Source organism: Cervus canadensis, chromosome 27 (genome assembly GCF_019320065.1).
Source record: "Cervus canadensis isolate Bull #8, Minnesota chromosome 27, ASM1932006v1, whole genome shotgun sequence".
NCBI lineage: Eukaryota > Metazoa > Chordata > Mammalia > Artiodactyla > Cervidae > Cervus > Cervus canadensis.
The window spans coordinates 16,755,137-16,771,303 of NC_057412.1; the positions used below are offsets into that span (position 1 = coordinate 16,755,137).

Consider the following 16,167-nt stretch of genomic DNA (forward strand, 5'->3'; position numbering starts at 1 on the left):
ATTCTTGCCTGGAGAATTCCATGGACAGAAGGGCCTGGTGGGCTAGAGTCCGTAGGGTTGCAAATAGTCGGACACAACTGAGCACTGAGCACTCTGACACTCTGATACTTCAACACTTTGACTTGACATAAATATATTCATGCTACAAGAATTAAAAGAGGAAAGTGAGTTGTCATAGGAAGGAAAAACACATCCAGAGATGCCGAATGAAAATACTGAACTAGATTGTGAGTCTATCATATAAAAGGAGCAAAAGAGAAGTCTAGAAGTTGTGTGCAGTAGATTGAATGGAAAGTTCTCTTCAAGCCACTTGCACCATATGTTTCATTTGCCTGGTCATATTCTGACCATTTTCACAAGACAAGTCACTTAGTACACATAGTTGAAACTCACTCTAGCTCCAACTTAATGGGGAAAATAAAATGGAGAACACAGTAGTTATTTGTTTAAATTGGATGTTTATAATTCAGATATATATATTTTCTACAAATGTGAAAAAATATACTAAAATGCAACTTAGTTACGGGTATTTAGAAATAGGATGCTTTTCTACTTTTATGGACTCTACAATGGGCTGTGTAAAAGTATCTGAAAATAAGTAATAGATTTAAAACATGAAATTTGATCTACTTCCATTTGATCATTTTGGTTTTGTGAAATAGCCTCCTATAGATTTAGTCATAAGTGTTCTATTAAGATTCATTAGCCAATTTGAATCCCATTTCATTTGAGAAATGCTTCCAAGATGTTTTTTTGTCTGACATTAATTTCCTCTTTTTCACAGCCACAGCTTGTGATGGAAGATTTTTGTTGACTGGATCTTCTGGATCCTTCGAGGCTCCCCATTATCCCAAGCCTTCTAATAATACAAGTGTTGTTTGTCGGTGGATTATACGGTAATAAACCACCTTTTATTCCATGTACTTAAGTCGTAAAGTCTTTCTCTAATGCAGGAAGTCTTAGCATCTTTAGTAATGCATTTATTTTCTGGACAGTTGTTTCCATTAGCTACAAAGCAAAGCCTTCCCATCTGATATACTATCTAAGAAGTTTCTTTCTCATTCTTAACCTTTTTAAAAGGAGTTTTGCCCTATAAATGGGGCCATCTCATTGGGCTCTGTAGCAAGTTTTTTCTTTTTTCCCCCATATGGTTGTCACAAATCAAGTGCTATCAAAATGAGCAGCACACCTGTGTATCTGTATATCACAAGAAACCCTATTTCCTTCAGCTGCATCCTGACTGCAGAGTAGTTTCTTTCTCATTATGCTTGTATCTGTATGAAATCTCCTATGTTGTGATTTGGTCATGCAGATCAAGATCTGGGATACCCTCTATACTCATCCTCTTTGTTGTATCTTGAATAACACTTGGTTCACTTACTATATATTTGACTTCCAAGTCTTAATTCAGTTGAGGAATGCAGTAATTATGATCATCAAAATAATCAAACTGCTGATATCCAGTCTACCTTAATATATGCCTAAGCATTTTTCACAGAGGAGTAGTGTTTCTCCCAGATATTCCAAGAGAATTATCATTTGTACTCAAATAAATATAAGTAACACTGAAATAACCTCATTGCAATCTTTTAAAGTGAAAGACTTCTCATAGCCTTAGATAAGTTAAGATGCAAGTAAATATCCCCCCAAATATACAGTTGACCTTGAACAACAGAAAGTTTAGAGGTGCCAACATCCTGTGCAGTCAAAATCTGTGTATAACATTATAGTTGGCCCTCTGTTCTATAGTTTCCTATGGTTTGTGAAGTGTTGTAGTATCCACTTTTTGGGGAAAAAAAAATCCACATATAAGTGGACCCACACTCTTCCAGCCAGTATTGTTCAAGAGTCAATTGTATATTTCCTATTAAGCCACTGAGATTTTCCCCCCACAGAGTATTCAACACACATGCTCTGTGGAATTCACTTTGAGAAATGAATTCTAGTTAGCTCATTTCTCTTAACAGCTGGAAGGGATTTTGGTTTCCCAATCTGACCTACAATATATTTATTTTAGTCATTATGATGACTCAATAGAAAATGGGGAATCGATATAATAACTGATCAAACAAGGTTGAAAGACAGAGCCTTGGGTTCTTGCCAAAAAAGTGATAGGAAATGGCCCCATAAATACTCACAAGAGTTGTTTTCCTGTGTAGACATATTCCAGAGAGGACATGAGGTATGAAGGGAAGATTGTTCTAAACACATTTACTTGGCATTATTCAGGGAAAAAAGAACATTCTGTTCTGTTTAAATAATTTCTATTTTGGAGCACAGCCCCATGTAAGCTATATGATATAACTAGAAGCACACTTTCTTCTTTTCAGTGCTCTAAACAACATGTTGTTGCTGTTGTTTAGTCACTAAGTCATGTCCAATTCTTGCTACCCCATGGGACCATAGCCCACTAGGCTCCTTTGTCTATGGTATTTTCCAGGCAAGAATACTTGAGTAGGCTGTCATTTCCTTCTCCAGGGAATCTTCCTGACCCAGGGAGCAAATCTGTGTCTCCTACATGCACAGGCAGATTCTTTACCACTGAGCCACCTGGGAAGTACCTAAACAACACACTACTTGTGTGCAAAATATAAGATTTTGCATATTGAAAATGGCAGTTCTAAGGAATTCTCAAGTGAAAAAAAATTTTTTTAATTAATTAATTTATTTGTTTTACTTTACAACATTGTATTTGTTTTGCCATACATTGACTTGAATCTGCCATGGGTGTACATGTGTCCCCCATTCTGAACCCCCCTCCCACCTCCCTCCCCATCCCATCCCTCTGGGTCATCCCAGTGCACCAGCCACGAGCATTCTGTATCATGCATCGAACCTGGACTGGTGATTTGTTTCACATATGATAATTTACATGTTTTAATGCCATTCTCCCAAATCATTCCACCCTTGCCCTCTCCCACAGAGTCCAAAAGACTGTTCAATACATCCGAGTCTTTTGCTATCTTGCATACAGGGTTATTGTTACCATCTTTCTAAACTCCATATAATTGTGTTAGTATACTGTATTGGTGTTTTTCTTTCTGGTTTACTTCACTCTGTATAATAGGTTCCAGTTTCATCCACCTCAGTAGAACTGATTCAAATGTATTCTTTTCAATGGCTGAGTAATATCCCATTGTGTATATATGTACCACAACTTTCTTATCCACTCGTCTGCTGATGGGCATCTAGGTTGCTTCCATGTCCCGGTTATTATAAACAGTGTTGCGATGAACATTGGGGTACACGTGCCTCTTTCAATTCTGGTTTCCTCAGTGTGTATGCCCAGCAGCGGGATTGCTGGGTCATATGGTAGTTCTATTTCCAGTTTTTTAAGGAATCTCCACACTGTTCTCCATAGTGGTTGTACTAGTTTACATTCCCACCAACAGTGTAAGAGGGTTCCCTTTTCTCCACACCCTCTCCAGCATTTATTGCTTGTAGACTTTTGGATAGAAGCCATCCTGACTGGCGTGTAATGGTACCTCATTGTGGTTTTTATTTGCATTTCTCTGATGATGAGTGATGTTGAGCATCTTTATGTATGTTTGTTAGCCATCTGTATGTCTTCTTTGGAGAAATGTCTGTTTAGATCTTTGGACCATTTTTTGATTGGGTCATTTATTTTTCTGGAATTGAGCTTCAGGAGTTGCTTATATATTTTTGAGATTAAGTCTTTGTCCATTGCTTCATTTGCTATTATTTTCTCCCATTCTGAAAGCTGTCTTTTCACCTTGTTTATAGTTTCCTTTGTTGTGCAAAAGTTTTTAATTTTAACTAGGTCCCATTTGTTTATTTTTGCTTTCATTTCCAATATTCTGGGAGGTGGATCATAGAGGATCCTGCTATGGTTTATGTTGGAGAGTGTTTTGCCTATGTTTTCCTCTAGGAGTTTTATAGTTTCTGGTCTTACATTTAGATCTTTAATCCATTTTGAGTTTATTTTTGTGTATGGTGTTAGAAAGTGTTCTAGTTTCACTCATTTACAAGTGGTTGACCAGTTTTCCCAACACCACTTGTTAAAGAGATTGTCTTTTCTCCATTGTATATTCTTGCCTCCTTTATTGAAGATAAGGTGTCCATAGGTGCGTGGATTTATCTCTGGGCTTTCTATTTTGTTCCACTGATCTATATTTCTGTCTTTGTGCCAGGATCATACTGTCTTGATGACTGTGGCTTTGTAGTAGGGCCTGAAGTCAGGCAGGTTGATTCCTCCAGTTCCATTCAATCTTTCTCAAGATTGCTTTGGATATTTGAGGTTTTTTTGTATTTCCATACAAATTGTGAAATTATTTGTTCTAGTTCTCTGAAAAATACCGTTGGTAGCTTGATAGGGATTGCATTGAATCTATAGATTACTTTGGTTAGTATACTCATTTTCACTATATTGATTCTTCTGATCCATGATCACGGTACACTTCTCCCTTTGTTTGTGTCCTCTGATTTCTTTCATCAGTGTTTTATAGTTTTCTATGTATAGGTCTTTCATTTCTTTAGGTAGATGTATTCCTAAGTATTTTATTCTTTTCGTTGCAATGGTGAATGGAATTGTTTCCTTAATTTCTCTTTCTGTTGTCTCATTGTTAGTATATAGGAACACAAGGGATTTCTGTGTGTTAATTTTATATACTGCAACTTTACTATATTCATTGATTAGCTCTAGTAATTTTCTGGTGGAGTCTTTAAGGTTTTATATGTAGAGGATCATGTTATCTGCAAACAGTGAAAGTTTTACTTCTTTTCCAATCTGGATTCCTTTTATTTCATTTTCTACTCTGATTGCTGTGGCCAAAACTTCCAAAACTATATTAAATAGTAGTGGTGAGAGTGGGCACCCTTGTCTTGTTCCTGACTTTAGGGGAAATGTTTGCAATTTTTCACCATTGAGGATAATGTTTGCTGAGGGTTTGTCATCCATTTATGATAAAAACCCTCCAGGAAGCAGGACTAGAAGGAACATACCTCAAACATAATAAAAGCTATATATGAAAATTTTTTAATTTAATATTTATTTTAAAAATATTAGGACATCATTTCTGATAATCACATTAAAAAAAGATTTATAAATGGCTATTTGTACTGTTTTTAGTATAATGAAAAAATATTCCATTCTTTACCTAAAATGTCAGCAGAAATTCTTAGAAAAATCTTAAATTACGTCCTTTAAAAAGGGAAATAAAATTAATTCTAACTGGTCTATGATGCATTCCTAACTGCACAATGATTTCTTCATGAAATCTTTGAAACTTTATTAATACTAAATAATAATAATTTAATTTTTATGTAATTACTATTTAATCATCCTCCATTTCCTAGTAAATCTAGGTCAAGTCTTCAGGGAAGTCTTATAAGCTGACCACAATAAGCAATATTATTTTTGCTGTAATAGTAATATTATTTAGGCATAATCACATTATATTAATTAAAGATTTTTATGGTCTGTTCTTTTTATTTCCTTTCAATCACTTAATTTTTAAAACTATTTTAAGAAATCCACCATTAATTAGGGATGGTTTTTAAAACCTACAAAATCTAAAATATTACTGTAAGTAAATACTCTACTGCATCATAAAATTATTATTTAAAGGTATATAAATTTTCTAAGTGTATTTTCTTCTCAAAACTGATTATTACATTAGATGATGGTTTCTTTTTCTTAATGGTAATCAAAGTAGGGTATAAAAGCAATAATGTTTCTTACAAACTTGAAGAGCCAGTAGCCAGCAGAGAAATGGTTATGATACAGTTAAACTATATTTTGGAATTATATTAAGGCCACATGTAGCAGAGTGTCTGTGATGAAGGATGTGAGTGCTGAAGATAGTCTGTGTGGCTTCAAACCTGGTCTCCTCACATTCAACAACTACAATCTCAGGCAAATGACTAAATCTCTTAGACTCAAAATTTCTACGTCTATAGAGGTCAGGGCCTCTAACTACAGGGGTCAAGTTCAGTTCAGTTTTGTCACTCAGCCGTGTCCAGCTCTTTGTGACCCCATGTGTCGCAGCATGCCAGGCCTCCCTGTCATCATCAACTCCCGGAGTTTACTCCAACTCATGTCCATTGAGTCAGTGATGCCATCCAGCCATCTCATCCTCTGTCGTCCCCTTCTCCTCCTGTCCCCAATCCCTCCCAACATCAGGGTCTATTCCAATGACTCAACTCTTCACATGAGGTGGCCAAAGGACTGGAGTTTCAGCTTCAGCATCAGTCCTTCCAATGAACACCCAGGATTGATCTCCTTCAGGATGGACTGGTTGGGTCTCCTTGCAGTCCAAGGGACTCTCAAGAGTCTTCAACACCACAGTTCAAAAGCATCAATTTTTTGGCATTCAGCTTTCTTCACAGTCTAACTCTCACATTCATACATGACCACTGGAAAAACCATAGTCTTGACCAGATGGACCTTTGTTGGCAAAGTAATGTCTCTGCTTTTTAATATGCTATCTAGGTTGATCATAACTTTCCTTCCAAGGAGTAAGCGTCTTTTAATTTCATGGCTGCAGTCACCATCTGCAGTGATTTTGGAGCCCATAAATATAAAGTCTGACACTGTTTCCCCATCTATTTCCCATGAGGTGATGGGACCAGATGCCAGGATCTTAGTTTTCTGAATGTTGAGCTTTAAGCCAAATTTTTCACTCTCCTCTTTCACTTTCATCAAGAGGCTTTTTAGTTCCTCTTCACTTTCTGCCATGAAGGTGGTGTCATCTGCATATCTGAGGTTATTGATATTTCTCCCGGCAATCTTGATTCCAGCTTGTGCTTCTTCCAGCCCAGTGTTTCTCATGATGTACTCTGCATATAAGTTAAATAAGCAGGGTGACCATATACAGCCTTGACGTACTCATTTCCCTATTTGGAACCAGTCTGTTGTTCCATGTCCATTTCTAACTGTTGCTTCCTGACCTGCATACAGGTTTCTCAAGAAGCAGGTCAGGTGGTCAGATATTCCCATCTCTTTCAGAATTTTCCACAGTTTATTGTGATCCACACAGTCGAACGCTTTGGTCAAAGTTATCATGAAATGTAAAACACTTAGTGCTCTATTAGGTGCTCAATAAAACTGGGCTCTAGGAAGAGTAGCTATTGATACAAAAATGTAAAATATAAAAACTGCATTTAGAAAAGTTCCCTTTCCCTTAAAAAATTCATAAGGTAACCATGGCTAAATTTACTAATCAATTTCACCTTTATAAACGCCTACGTTTTATTGCAAGTAAGTTGGCTTTTCTGAATCAGAAGTAGTACACAGCATGCACTCATTTCTCTCCTCCATCTTCAGTTATCTATTTTGAAAAAGTAAAGGGCTTCTGAACACAAAGTTTCTTAGGGAGCTTTTCTTGATCCCTTAGTTTCAAGGCTTAAAAACAACATTAATTGTTTGAAAAAAGAATCATTATTTTCTTGCCTGGAGACACCAAAATGTTCATTAAAAGAACAGAAATTGCTCCTGAGGGGGCTGCTTATTTCATCTTCCTCTGTTTTCTTCTTTGACATTGGATTCCCTCAAGGTCTCACTCGCAGGCTCACTTCCCCCAATCCCTGAAGAGGCCTTTAGGAGGTGGAATTCTTCTAAACAGCTGCCACCGCCTGCTTTGTTCTTCTCTCAGTCTGGGCTGGGAAGATCTCATGCTCCCTCGTATTGATCTCCTCCCACCTCTGTCAACCTCCTGTGGTTACTAAATACATCTGAGGGCAGCCCATGAGTGTAGCATCCTTTATATCTGCCTATCATCCTCCAATGGCCCTCACACCTGGAGCATATAAAAATACACATCCCCTAATCCACTCCAGAACCAACTGAATCTGATATCCACCGTTGAAGTCCACGTGTCAGTATTTTAAAAAATAAACAACCTGCCAGTGCTCCACACTCACTTTCCAGGCAGTAAACACTGGTCAGATCCAAAAACCTAGATATCTTTTCAGATGTCTTTTAATCCTGCACTGCTGGTCATGGCAATTTCAGTGTTGTCAGCCCCACTCCTTGAAGACTAAACTCTAGTCCTGCCTCCAGCCCATCATCAGGAATCTTATACAATGAGGTAATGCCCCAACTTTACATTTCCCTACCATGAAATTCAGAGTTTCAAAATTAACTATATTTGTTTTTTAACTGTCAAATAATAGATTTTACTCTATTAATTTTATTTTTATTATATTTTTAATTTTATTTTATTTTTTACACTGATTAAGACTTTAGTACAATCCTAAATAGAATTGAGAGTATCAAACTTTTTTTTTTTATTGCTGATGTTATAAGGGTTATAAGTGTGTTGGTCTTAATTTTTTATTTTTTTTCCTTCATCATTGCTATTTTATTTGTGATGAATGTCCCATTTCTCAATTGACCGAGTTATTACTGATACCTTACCAAAAATCTGAACTTTGCATGCCCCTGGCCAGGAATCCTGGTTCAGTCAGTAGCCTCCATAGTCAGCCTCTGAAGTCAAGTGTCTTTTCAGTCCCCTTGTCTTTGGAGATTAGCCATCTCCCTATTATCAGCCCTTTCAGTATTTAGCCAGCTTCAACATTATCACCCATGCTTTGTTCTACTGTTCAGCTTCCTCCTTTGTGAAGAGTTCAGGGAAACATAGTTCCTCCAAAACACTAAAGAGTTATTCACATTTCTGATCCCACACTTCAGTGAAACAATGCAATTATCAATAGACATTGCCCTAGACACATTTCCTCAATCTGAAAATTAAAATTTGAGCACTTTCCCCACAGAGCATTCAGCATAATGTAGATCAGCCATTGGCAGTTTGATTATTGTGATCATCATAACAACTGAACCATTCAACCAAATCAAGAGTTTAGAGACCAAATATATAGCAACTGATCCAAACTTTATTCAAGACTTAGCAAAAAGGATGTATATAAAGGATGTTCCCAACTTTGAACCTGCCATGAATAAATCACACCATAGGAGATTTTCATACAGTTGAGAAAGGAAATAGTTCTATAGTCAGGAATAACTCATCTTTGTTCCCACACAGATGTATCAATTTAACAATGATGTGTGGACCAAAACATATTTATGAAAATTCCAGAATTCAGTTTAGAAGTTGAATACCCTGGGTGAGTGCAAAGCCAGGAACAGCTGCAATAAATGGGCAAGAAGATTAAGTTCATTTTAACCTCCATCAGCATTTCCCCCAACACAGCACAGCTCAACACAGGTCTTGACTCTCTATGTCTTCCTTGGAAGGAAAGAGAAGGGTGGAACATGCATCCAGTACCCCAGCTTTTCCAAGAGCTTCCAAAGGAACTAGTTTCTGTTCTCATATGTATAACTAATGGGCCTGGCATTGTTTGAATGCCTAAGAGATACTGAGAACAAATAGGAGTGGGTGCAGCTTGCTGTGATCAGCAGGACTTGATACAATTAGGAAAAGATGAACAAATCAAGGCTTCTCCCTAAAGGTGAAAAGAAAGAAGTTCAGGAAGTTCCCAACATTCTAGCTATTTCAACAACTTCCCCACCAACTGGTGTGTACCTTCCATGAGTGGGAAGCTGATGAACCAGCACAATTTGCATGACCTGGTGGCTGCAGAGAATAAGGGATAGTGGGGTGACTTGCTGTGGTAGGAAGAGAAAACTTGCAGCCCACATTACAGACACCAGAGAGAGCAAGAAACAGGAACCACCAAAGAAGAAATCTGCCAACCTCTTGTTGTTCTTCAGTTGCTCAGTCGTATCTGACTCTTTCTGACCCCAGGGACTTTAGCACCCCGGGCTTCCCTGTCCTTCACCATCTCCTGGAGCTTGCTCAGACTCATGTCCATTGAGTCAGTGTTGCCATCCAACCATCTCATCCTCTGTCATCCACTTCTCCTCCTGCCTTCAATCTTTCCCAGCATCAGGGTCTTTTCCAATGAGTTGGCTTTCTGCATCAGGTGACCAAAATATTGGAGCTTCAGCTTCAGCATCAGTACTTCCAGTGAGTACTCAGGGTTGATTTCCTTTAGGATTGACTGGCTTGATCTCCTTGTAGTCCAAGGGACTCTCAAGAATCTTCTCCAACAACAGTTTAAAAGTATCAATTCTTCAGCACTCAGCCTTCTTTAGGGTCCAACTCTCACATCTGTACAAGACCACTGGTAAAATGATAGCTTTGACTATACAGACCTCTTTTGGGAGAGTCATGTCTCTGCTTTCTAATACACTGTATAGGATTGTCATAGCTTTTCTTCCAAGGAGCAAACATCTTTTAATTTCTTGACTGCAGTCACTGTCCGCAGTTATTTTGGAGCCCAAGAAAATAAAATCTGTCACTGTTTCCATTGTTTCCCCATCTATTTGCCATGAATTGATGGATGCCTTGATCTTAACTTTTTGAATGTTGAGTTTTAAGAGTTTTAAGCCAGCTTTTTCACTCTCTTCTTTCACCTTCATCAAGAGGTTCTTTAGTTCCTCTTTGTTTTCTGCCATAACGGTGGTGTCATCTGTATATCTGAGGTTATTAATATTTCTCCCAGCAATCTTGATTCCACCTTGTGCTTTATCTAGCCTGGCATTTCACATGATGTACTCTGCATATACGTTAAATAAACAGGGTGATAATATACAGACTTGACACTCCTTTCCCAATTTGAAACCAGTCTGTTGACCCATGTTCAGTTCTAACTGTTGCTTCTTGACCTACATACAGGTTTCTCAGGAGGCAGGTCAAGTGGTCTGGCATTCCCATCTCTTCAAGAATTTCCCACAGTTTGTTGTGAGCCACACAGAAAAAGGCTTAGCATAGTCAATGAAGCAAAAATAGATTTTTTTTTTTAATTCTCTTGTGTTTTCTGTGATCCAACAGATGTTGACAATTTGATCTCTGATTCCTTTGCCTTTTCTAAATCCAGTCTGTATATCTGGAAGTTCTCGGTTCACTTACTATTGAAGCCTGCCTTGGCGGATTTTGAGCATGACCTTGCTAGCATGTGAAATGAGTGCAGTTGTGCAGTAGTTTGAGCATTCTTTGGCATTGCCCTTCTTTGGTATTGTGAGCCTCTAATTGCTTTGGAATAGTCAATGGATCTCAGAAAATCAAAAAGGAAATTAGATAATATCTTGAAGCAAATGAAAACAAGCAGAAAAATAATAATAATAACAAACCCTATGGGAATAGAGAAAAAGCAGTGCAAAGTGGGTTAACCTAGAAGAAAGGGATAAATTCCTAGAACCATTTGATCTACTTGGATTGAATCATTAAGAAATACAAAGATCTTGGCAGACCAATTACTATTAAGAAAATTGAATCAGTAACCAAAGAACACCCAACAAAGTACTGCAACACAATGCTTTTACTGGTGAATTCTACCAAATATTTAAAGATGAGTTAATACTAATCTTTCTCAAATTCTTCCATAACTTAAAAAACAAGGAGTGTTTACAGATACCAAAGCCATAGAAAGTCACCTGAAGAAAAGAAAACTCCAGTCCAAGACCCCTGACAAATATTAACATAAATTCAAAAATCCTTAAGCAAAATAATAGCAAACCACATGCAATGACAAATTAAAAGAATCATACACCATCACCAAGTGAGGTTCATCTCTGGAATGCACGGATGTTTCAATATATAAAAATCAGTCAGTGTGATACACCATTATTAACAGATTGAAAGACAAAAATCACAGGATATTCTCAATAGATGCAGATAAAGCTCTTGACAAAATTCAGTAGTCTTTCATAAAAAGAAAAATAAACACTCAACAAACTAAGAATAGAAGAAAACTACCTAAATAGAATAAAGGCCGTATAAGAAAAAGCCCAGATTGATATCATACTAATTGATGAAAAAGTAAAGACTTTTCCTCTAAGATCAGGAATAAAACAAGGATGCCCCCTCTCACCACTTTTATTCAACATAGTACTGGAAGTTCTAGGCAGAACAATTAAGCAAGAAAAAAATATGCAGTGTATCCAAATAAGAAAGGAAGATGTAAAAACATCTGTTCACAGAGGACAAGATCTTATATATAGAAAACCATAAATTTCACCAAAAAAAGAGAGAGAGAGAGAGAGAAAATGTTAAGAATAATAAAATAATTAAGAAAAGTGACAGGATACAAAAATTCACATAGAAAGATCACTTGTGTTTCTACATACTAATCATGCAAAAAGAAAATCAAGAAAATAATCCTATTTGCAATAGCAGTGAAAAGAATAAAGTATAATACTTTTAAATAAACTTAATCAAGGAGGTAAAAGTTTAAACAGTGAAAATAATTAAACATGGCTGACGTAATTTAAAGACAAATAAATGGAAAGGCATCTCACATTTATGAATTGGAAGATAATGTCATTAAAATATAGTAACATAATATAATATCCATACTACTGAAAATGATCTACAAGTTTATCACAATCCCTATCAAAGTCCCAATGACTTTAAAAAAATAAATTGGAAAAAAGAATCCTAAAAGTCACATTGAATCACAAAAGACCCAAAATAGCTAAAAAAATTTTGAGAAAGAGAACTAAGCCTCACATGTCTTGATTTCAAACTATATTACAAAACTACGGTAATCAGTAAGTATAGTTCCAGCATAAAAACAGACATATAGACCAATGAAGAAGAATAGAGAGGACAGAAATAACCCACACATATATGATCAAATCATCTTTAACAAGGATGGCAAAACTACACAATGGGGAAACAGTTGTCTCTTCAACAAACGGTGTTGGTAAAACTAGATATTCTGATGCAGAACAAAATTTGCCTTTATCTTACAACCATACACAAAACCAACTCAAAATTAATTAAAGGTTTAAACATAAGACCTGAAATTATAAATCTCATAGAAGAGAATATGGAAGGAAAACTGCATAGCTTTGGTCTTCACAATGATTTCCTGAATTTGTAAACAAAAGCACAGGCAACAAAGCAAAAATCAACAAGTGGGGGTATATCTCATTAAAAACCCTCCATACAGTAAATGAAACAGTAGCATGAAAAGGCAACCTAAGGAATGAAAGAAAATATTTGCAAATCATTTTCTAATAAGGAGTTAATATCCAAAATATATAAGGAACTCCTTCAAAGCTCAATAACAAAATAAACTAAATAAACATTTGGCAAAGGTCTCAATAGATATTTCTTTTTTAAAAAAGACATACTAATGGCCAACAGGCATTGCTCAACATCAATAATCATCATGGAAATGCAAATCCAAATAATAACAGTCATTATCAAAAAAAGATCAGAACATTGTAAATACTGGTGAGGATGTGGAAAAACTGGAACACTTGTGTGCTGTTAATTGGAATGCAAAATGGTATAGTCATTATAGAAAGCAGTATGAAATTTCCCTAAAGACATAAAAATATAACTACTATATGATCTAGCAATCTGATTTCTTTGAGTATTTATTCAAAAGAATTGAAATCAAGATCTCTAAAAGATACACACTCCCATGTTCATTGTAGCATTATTCACAATAGCCAAGAGGTAGAAACAGCCTAAATGTTTATTGACAGATAAATGGATAAAGAAACTATGGTTTCACTATATCTACAGTGGAATACTATTCAGTCATTAAAAGAGGGAAATCCTATCTTCACAGCAGAAGAAAAACCTGTGAAAACATGGTCGCACCTTAAGGACATTATACTAAGTGAAATAAACCAGTCACAAGAGGACAAATCTTGCATGATTTCACATACATGAAGTATCTAAAGCATTCAAAAGCAGAGACAAAAAGTAGGACAATGGAAACCGTGGGCAGTTACTGATCAATGGCTGCAGAGTTTCAGTCATACAAATTAAAAGAGTTCCAGAGAGCTGAGGTACAATATTGTGTTACAAGTACCATTCTTTACATTTAAATATTTGTTGAGTGTCCATCTCAAGTTACATATTTTTATCACAATTGGAATAATACATTCAAATTTGAGAATGCATTGAGTTGCCCCAACTGTTAAATGTGTAATAATTTTTTTTTTTGCTTTTAATTTAGTGTAAACCAAGGACTTTCCATTCAACTGAACTTCGATTATTTTAATACATATTATGCAGATGTTTTAAATATTTATGAAGGAATGGGTTCAAGCAAGATTTTAAGAGGTAAGTTAAAACAAATATACAGTCCTTTATCAAAACAAAAATATGTACAAAATTTATGGAGTAATGTTGTGCTTTCGCTTTGATTTTGAGCTGAATATGAATTTGTACTTTGTTTCTAAAAGGGAAAACTGACCTTCATTATAAAAATTAATAATTTAGTGCTCTGTGTAATCAATCTTCTTAGTAATAAAAGAGACACTGATTCACATGATCCTCTTCATGTGGAATTTAACTCTACCCTTTGTTACTCCTCATTAAGCAAATTTCAAACAAACCCTAAAAATGACTATTTTTCTTCAACATTTGATTTTTTTTTTCTCTTTTTAATATGCACTCTGCTTCTCAGGCTCTTGCAGGACCATTACTAGTAAAATGGATAACACACTGACTAGATCAGGATGTTAGCTCTTTAAATGGGTGGTGTGGATGGTATTGTTATTGTGCAACTATTTGTCATTGTGGACATAGACACCAGCGGGAGCTGAGAAAAGGCAGGGAAATCATGAATAATACATGTGTGGCTACCCCACTTTATACCATCTGGTCCCCAAATGCATAGACCTATTCATGGTAGTCAAAAATAAAGGAGTGAAAATAAAATAGGAATGAAGGAGGAAATAAAATAAGGATGAATGTGGCAGTGAAATCCAGGAATAACTAGTTTTCCTCACACTTTTGAGAAATAATCAAGTGCAGAGCTAAGATGAGGTTACAAGTGGTATCTCTTATTAAAGTTTAAATAATAGCTGCATATATTCGTGAGTGCCAAGTCATTTCAGTCGTGTCTGACTCTTTACGATCCTATGGACTGTGGCCCGCCAGGCTTCTCCGTCCATGGAATTCTCCAGGCAAGAATGCTGGAGTGGGTTTCCATGCCCTCCTCCAGGGGATCTTCCTGACTCAGGGATTGGATCTGTGTTTCCTGCAGCTCCTGCATCGCAGGTGGATTCTTTACCACTGAGCCACTGGTACAGCTGAGCTGTGTATATATATATATAATTTTGGATTTTAAATTGCAATTATGAGTAATGAAAAATAGATCCTATCTAATGCATGCTTTGATTGACTTATTGATCTGAGAAATATTTGACCATATGATAATAACACATATTTTTTATTGGGTGCTTTCAGTATGGCACTCAACATACTGAGTGCTCTATGTGGATATCTTATTTAACATTTTTAATAAATCTGCAAAATATTCATTACAGGAGAGGAAAGTGATGTCCAAGAAGTTAAATGACCACAAGACCACAAAGGTAGTTAGTGTTGGAGATATAAATCAGATCCAAATACTCTTGACTTAACACAGTGCATTAGTTCATTGTGCTTTAAAAGCTCCAAGTACAAATATAATAATGAGTATACATAAAACAGATGAACTCATGGTAAGTCACATTTGGCTTGAATAAATGGGCCAGTCATTTCATAATCTACTTATTTCTGTAGTTAATAAATCAAGTTCATTCAAATTATGTCAACATAAATATTTACATAGCTGGACAAATAAGCCAGCTCATATAAGTTTCTCCAAGGGCTAATGTGATGTTAATAATAAAATTTAGCATACATTGATCACTTGAAATATTCAAAGTAGTGTGATCATTACCTTAACTCAAAAAAATGCTCCTCTAAACCATATTATGTAGGTGTTGTTACAATCTTTACTTTATGGATGATAAAAACTAAATTCATAGAGGTTAACTGGCCCAAAGTAGTAGGTGAAATTACCCTCATGCTCTCTTCTCTTCAGCTACAGTTTGCCTGAAAACTAATTTAAATTATAATAAATAAGTAGTTGTTTAGTTTTTAGGGTCTTTATGAAATATGAAAATATTTAAAAGTTTTTAAAATTAAATATATTAATTTAACTTTAAAAATATGAGAAATGGCATTGTTACTAAAATTACTTTTTAAATTTTAAAATAATACCTCTTTTAAAGATAGGTAAAACTATCTTACCCCTAGATTCTAGCACATGCCTGATATATTGTAAAAGCTTAGTATTTGTTGATTTAAATCAATCAACAGGCTAATATACTATGGTATTATAGTAGTAAATCAATGGAGATCTATAACATTTCTTATAGTTTTAAAGGTA

The 16,167-nt window shown here is 35.7% G+C and overlaps 1 protein-coding gene across 2 annotated transcripts in view; it reads left to right on the forward strand.

Moving 5' to 3' along the window:
- TMPRSS15 (transmembrane serine protease 15) overlaps positions 1–16,167 on the forward strand; it is a 139,735-nt gene that overhangs the window by 35,483 nt on the left and 88,085 nt on the right. For both annotated transcript variants that reach the window (XM_043449057.1, XM_043449059.1), the window contains 2 exons: positions 785–896; positions 13,960–14,066. In XM_043449057.1, the coding sequence (XP_043304992.1) occupies positions 785–896; positions 13,960–14,066 (219 nt within the window). The remainder of the gene's footprint in view (positions 1–784; positions 897–13,959; positions 14,067–16,167) is intronic.